This window comes from Prunus avium, chromosome 4 (assembly GCF_965620075.1).
Source record: "Prunus avium chromosome 4, drPruAviu1.hap1.1, whole genome shotgun sequence".
NCBI lineage: Eukaryota > Viridiplantae > Streptophyta > Magnoliopsida > Rosales > Rosaceae > Prunus > Prunus avium.
In genome coordinates this window covers 24812731-24818730 of record NC_142287.1, presented here as the reverse complement: position 1 = coordinate 24818730, position 6000 = coordinate 24812731, and the positions used below count along the sequence as shown (strand labels likewise).

The 6000-nt window shown below is 34.4% G+C and overlaps 1 protein-coding gene across 1 annotated transcript; it reads left to right on the top strand.

Annotated features, from left to right (window-relative positions):
• Positions 1 to 1271: 1271 nt before the first annotated feature.
• LOC110763270 (Yippee family putative zinc-binding protein) lies at positions 1272 to 5383 on the top strand. The gene is made up of 5 exons (XM_021966021.2): positions 1272 to 1554; positions 2178 to 2221; positions 4804 to 4912; positions 5023 to 5078; positions 5159 to 5383. Exons 1-5 carry the CDS (start codon positions 1459 to 1461, stop codon positions 5244 to 5246), a joined length of 393 nt encoding a protein of 130 aa, XP_021821713.1. The 5' UTR covers positions 1272 to 1458; the 3' UTR covers positions 5247 to 5383.
• Positions 5384 to 6000: the final 617 nt, after the last annotated feature.

Below are 6000 nucleotides of genomic sequence, written 5' to 3'. Positions count from 1 at the left end.
GATTTTCTTGTCCAAAGTGTGCTGGAACACAATTTGGGGCTTTCAACTAAAAAGTTCATGCCCAAGCAGTCACAACTTACACATTAGAAGCAATCTAACTAAAGCAAACAAACAAACAAAGTTGGAAGCAATTGGAAGCTTAATCATCTTGACTAAATTGGTGTAACTTCTAAAGATGCTTAGGTGACTTATGCATCTATCTATATATATAAAGCAAAAGGTAGAGAATGGTGAAACATTCAAAATACCAAAAAGTACCCTTGGTTAATACAAACATTAAGAATTGAAATTATTAATTAAATGAGGATAATATGGTAAATTCACACTTCTTCATATTAAAAAATTTTAAAAGTGAAAGAAAAATTAGATAATTGATCTTTTTTTTATGGAACACAACTACCCATTATCTTTTTTTAATTCTAAAATAATTTTAAATTTTTTTAAAAAAAAGCCTCTCGCAAACGCGGAAGTACATGCGAAAAGGCTAGTGATCAATTAAAACAATTTATTGACCATAGTAGAACCCAATTGTTAATGCAGTCCATGGGCCAAGTTCTGTGTTGCTAAACCAGAAGCCCAACCCACATGATTAAAATAAATAAAAATAGAAAAGCAAAAAATATCAGACATTTCTGACATGCTTATCCAAAATGACATCAGTTGGGATCACTGACTGATTAACTTTTGTAGTTTCTAGGAGTATTATTTTAGTGGTTTTTTATTTTGATAAGTTGGTAATTTATAATTATTAACTAATTAGTTTAAGGTATCTTTTCCAGTCGAAGTACCATTTTTCAAAGATAGTGACACTGTTGATTGGTTTTGTTAGATTAGTATTTTACCATTAATCATCAAAATAATATTTTAATATCTCTATTTTCATATGACAAATATGATAACTTTTTTTCTTTTCTTCGAAATTAACAATACAATTCTTTTTATTCTGCATATATTCATTTTTATAAAATTTATATATTTTTTTTTAGTACAGTCGATAGTCAAATTACTGGAAAGAGGGTTTCTCACATTAGTGTTATGAGAGTTCGAACTTGAGACCTCTAGTCTGCAAATTAAGACTCTTTTTCACTAGATTAGACCACATTTGCATAAAATTTAAGCAGCCTTGTTCCATACTCTAAAACCCTAAGAGAATCTGAATATGTGTCATCTATTAGTCCAATTATGCTAAGTGTCTTTTAGCAGAAAAAAAATATAATAAAAATAATCACAAAAAAGGGGATATATACTATACTATGATACTGTATTTGCCTAGTATTTTGGGTGTTGGGAGAACTGCCATTCTATACTAGGGGGCACTGTGTCAAATTCTCCTTTCTCTCTTTCTCATATATCTGACTTTGGCATTGGCATTTTGCATAGGTGGGTTGTAAATCTTAGAGACCATCATATATATTGGCAGTGAATCTTATTACCATAAAGAAAGCTGAGGAAAAGAAGATGGGAAGGATATTTGTGGTAGAGCTGGAGGGAAGGTGTTACAAATGCAAGTTCTGCAAGACCCATTTGGCTCTCGTCTCCGACTGTGTCTCTCGGGTACTTCATCTCACTCTCTCTCTTCTTTCTCTCACTTTCTGCTAAAAGATTGTTTCTTTAACTATAAGAACCATTACCCATCATAAACCATTGCTAAAGTTTATCTCTTTGGTCTTCTTTGTAGTAGTTTTATGACACGTACATCTAATTTGTATTTTTGAAGCTTTTTTTATTGTATTTTTTTTCCTTTTCCAGTGTGCTTATCATGTTTCAGAGTGCATATGTTAACATTAATTATATTTTGCTTTTTGATTAATTTGCTACAGTAGGAGAGGGATGAAAGAAAACTATATAGCTATGCCACTTTTTGAGGCACTATGTTTTGAATTTCTTGTGTTTGATGCACAAATTGTGTAAAGTAAGAAAGAATCTGGTGTCATAGAACTACAAGGAGTTTCCACTTTCAGGACTACGCAATCTGGTCTGTTGGTCACAAGGTCGTATGATGGCCACTCATGCGTGCCATGGCGACAGTTGAATTGCTCATTTTCTTTCCTTGATACATTTTCGAGTTACTAGTTTTTCTCGTTTGTTTGTCATGCACCGGCAGCATATGTATTTGAACTGTTCTGTTGGCTTTTTAAACTCTTTCAGGTCTCATTTTTTCCTTGTGATTTGTTCAGGCTTTTCATTGTCGCCGGGGAAAAGCATACCTCTTCAATAATGCGTGAGTTCTTCATCTTTTGTGGATATCTGATTTTAGAAATATGCTTTATATTTGTCAAGCGTTCAGTTTGTTTCAATTTATGGGTTTATTATTTATCATCCTGCATTCTATGTAAGTAGAACTGCTTAAATTGTTAGTTCTTCAAATTATTCTTTGTTATTCTTGATTCTTAGAAGCACAGCTCTTTGAAATTGTACAAGGATTCATTATTATAAGAGTGTGGCGTTCACTTTGGGAAGATGCAAATGAAGCTAGCTAAATGATCTTTAGTTTAGGTGAACAAGAACATGCAATTTTAAACTGAAGCAGCATTCTTATACTCAATTATTCCATCTTTTAGTTTTTGAATAGTTTTGTACTTCCAATATTTATAAATTAAGATTATGTTTATAATTGTCATCACAAAGTACGTTGCAGGAGAAATAGTTCATGCTGTTTTCAGCATATAGTTAGCTGATTATATCCCCTAAATTTATTATGGTTGATAGGTTTATTGACATGAGATTTCTGCTAAATATTGATATGATATTACAATTCAGGTCTCCACGATTATGCTGGCTCTTCCATGTGGCTAGTAAAAGAAATTATGTTTGGACTTCTAAAAAGTAGTAATTCAGTAAGGATTACTTAAATGGAGAAGTTTGATATAAAAGCTTTGAGGAAATAAAAAAGTTCCCTTGAGGATTTGGCTAAGTTATGCATGTTCTGAAATACTTCCCTGTTAAGAGGGTTTCAGCTGCTGAGAAAGATATACTTGAGTTTCACTAGATCTTGAGATTAGCAGTCATGTTCTTTGGGGGGCCCATTTGATTTATTTTAACAAGAAATACTAATTATAAGAGGTGGGCTCCTTAGTGATGACTAGAATATGGGTGGTGTTCTGTTGATTGCTCTGGTGGATGGGCAGTGCTGCAGTGGTCTCTACTTGTAACATGTTGTCTGCAGAGTCATTCCTGGTAAAGTTAAGACCATCAATCCCAGGATGTTAGATGAGAACAAGGGATAAAGAAGAGTAGCATTAGAGATTATTTTGGAGTGCCTATGCTTTTAGTTGGAGAAATTTCTGTCGACCCTCCTCCTAAATAGAAATTTCTATTATTAGGATCTGGGAGTCAATCTTATGGATGCTAATGGAGAGGGAATTGGTGCTGCTGATTGTTGAGTGAAGTTAGGGCTCTTCTAATCTTGTTCTCTCTTCATCAAGCTGTTTCACTACTTAGATTGATGAAACTGACTTATCTTTATAGGATGGCTCCACAGTGTCTTTGTCTAGGACATTAACTCCATGTGGATAGCTAGATGTTCAACTTTTACTCTGCCATTCAACCAACCTGGGTCGCAAATACATTGGTGTTCTCAACAAAGGTTAAACTCACATTGGTGAAATTTTCCTCAACTCAACATTCAGTTTGTGGGGTTGATTACACATACATTGATGAAAACTCAAATGTTTCTGCTTTATATGTCTCGTACTGTCTGAGTAGCACCTTTGTCCCTGCTTTTTAGGTTTATAGGAATTCCTAGACATATTAAATTATTAATGCTCCTTTGATAATGCAAGCAGTCACAATCTTTATTGTTGTTACTCATTAAGTTATTTAGTTTTCTCTTTCTGAGTTTGAATATCTTGGGTTTTTGCTTCGGTGCCATGGGTTCTGCTGCTTGAATATTCTTCATTATATCTGTTTATAAAACTGTTAGCGCATGCTGATCATTATCTTTTTTTTTTTTGAGAAATCAAATCGTTATCTGCTTAATTTTCCTATAATGTGCATATGAAACTCCAGATCCCCTTATAAGCAATGACTTTCTCGTACTCTTGGCGCCCCAACACAATGAAATGACTTTCTCATTTTGCAATAAAAGAGGCAAGCCAAGATCAAACAAAAATAGATTGGTAATGACTCAACAATGGACACCCCAGAGAGATTGGCTTGTCAGGAGAGGAATGAACCCCAGATCACACCAATAGGGAAGTGGCTTCATATTAGATTCACTTTCTGGAGTTCAAGAGAATAGGAACATTGCTTCTCCCCTGCAATGTTCAACTGGAAAAACTGGAGCTAGACCATTTAGACACTTGAACAATTGTAGTACTCTTGACACCCCAGTAGAAGGTCTTTCCTATTTAGACTAGATGGAGCAAGCCGAGATCAACTGGAAAAGAGTTTCAGTAAATAGACTGCTAAAGAAAACCAAGTCAGAAATAGGAGAAAATGAAACCCACCATTAGGGAGCAACTTCCAATTATATATTACTGCTCTATTAACCCTTCAGAAAATTGGTTTTGTATCTATAGGATTGGCTTTTGATATAATGTAAATAATTTCCCCCTTTGATGATAAGGTAAGCCATACTTTCAACTCGACAACTTAATGATCCATAGAGAATGTAGGAACTTTTACCTTCTCAGATTTTAGGAGAGAGCTGTGGATTGAGATAAAAACCATGGGCTCATATTCCATCCATGATATAGGAAAAAAAAAGGTCACACTAATGGCATTTCAATTATTTCTTTGGGAAGCTTAAATTGGATTGCAATCTGATAGATACGGATAAATGCCTTGGAGTTTGTATTCCAGGGTGAATACCACTATTGGAGCATTAGAGGAGAGGTTGATGCTCTCAGGTCTCCATACTGTTGCTGATATATTTTGCTGCTGTTGTGGACAAATCGTTGGCTGGAAATATGTACTCTCTCTCTCTCTCTCACACACACACACACACACACACAAGAGTCTTATACTGTGTAATTTTTGTGACTTCATACCCCTTAAACCATTTTTTGATTCCATATGCAGGAATCTGCACATGAGAAGAGCCAGAAATACAAAGAGGGGAAGTTCGTCCTTGAGAGGTATAAGCCTTCCCTCCACATTTTGGTGTAAGCATGATATGCTTAACTTTCATCCTTATTTTGCCTTCAAAATAATGCAGAGGGACGATCATCGACGAAGTAGATTTTTCGACAGAGTTCTTTGTTGATTCTCGTCCTAGCATGAGTAGTGATGCTGATGATGCTTAGGATCTGAATTTCGTTCCGTGAGTAGTTTGTACCAGACACTAGGCAAGACAATACATGCAGAACAGCTGCACTGTTTTTATGTACTTGTAATAGTATTCGAATAAATGACTTAATAAAAAGGGTATTTGAATGACTCAGATGTGAAGTGTTTGTGGTAAAAGTTATGCCTTCCTTTTCAGTTTTCAGTGATTTGCATGGAACCTCACTCCTGGACGTAATTAGCATCTTCACAATTTTGATCAAGAAGAGGCTCAATGTTTCCAAAATATCAAACTAAGCTAAAAGAACTCAAATATGATCCAATTACCTGGTGTGTGGGATCTGAAGGAACCAACCACATTTGTTATTGCTTATAAGGGTTTCTGGATCATGGTTAGAAGTAAATATGTGACTTATTTATCAAACTTCAAATTTCGAAACACAACCACTTCAAATTTTTTTTAATACAAGCTATAGTTTAGAGTACTGTAGATTAATACTTCATTTTTTCAATATACAATCTATAGTTTAAATTACTTAAATTAATCTAATATAAGGGAAGAGGCATCCGAACTTGAGTGCAAGAGAACACACTTATTGCCCTAGCCAACTGGCTTAATCCTACAATTTTTTAATTTGAGTTTTTTAGTTGTTTACACGAATTTTGTTGGATTTAGTTGTCCCTTTTGTGTTATTTTTCCTTTTCGAGTTGTTGCTTTTGCAATCTTGTTTGATATTCTTGTTTTGTACACTTCTTTGACATTACTGAAGTTTT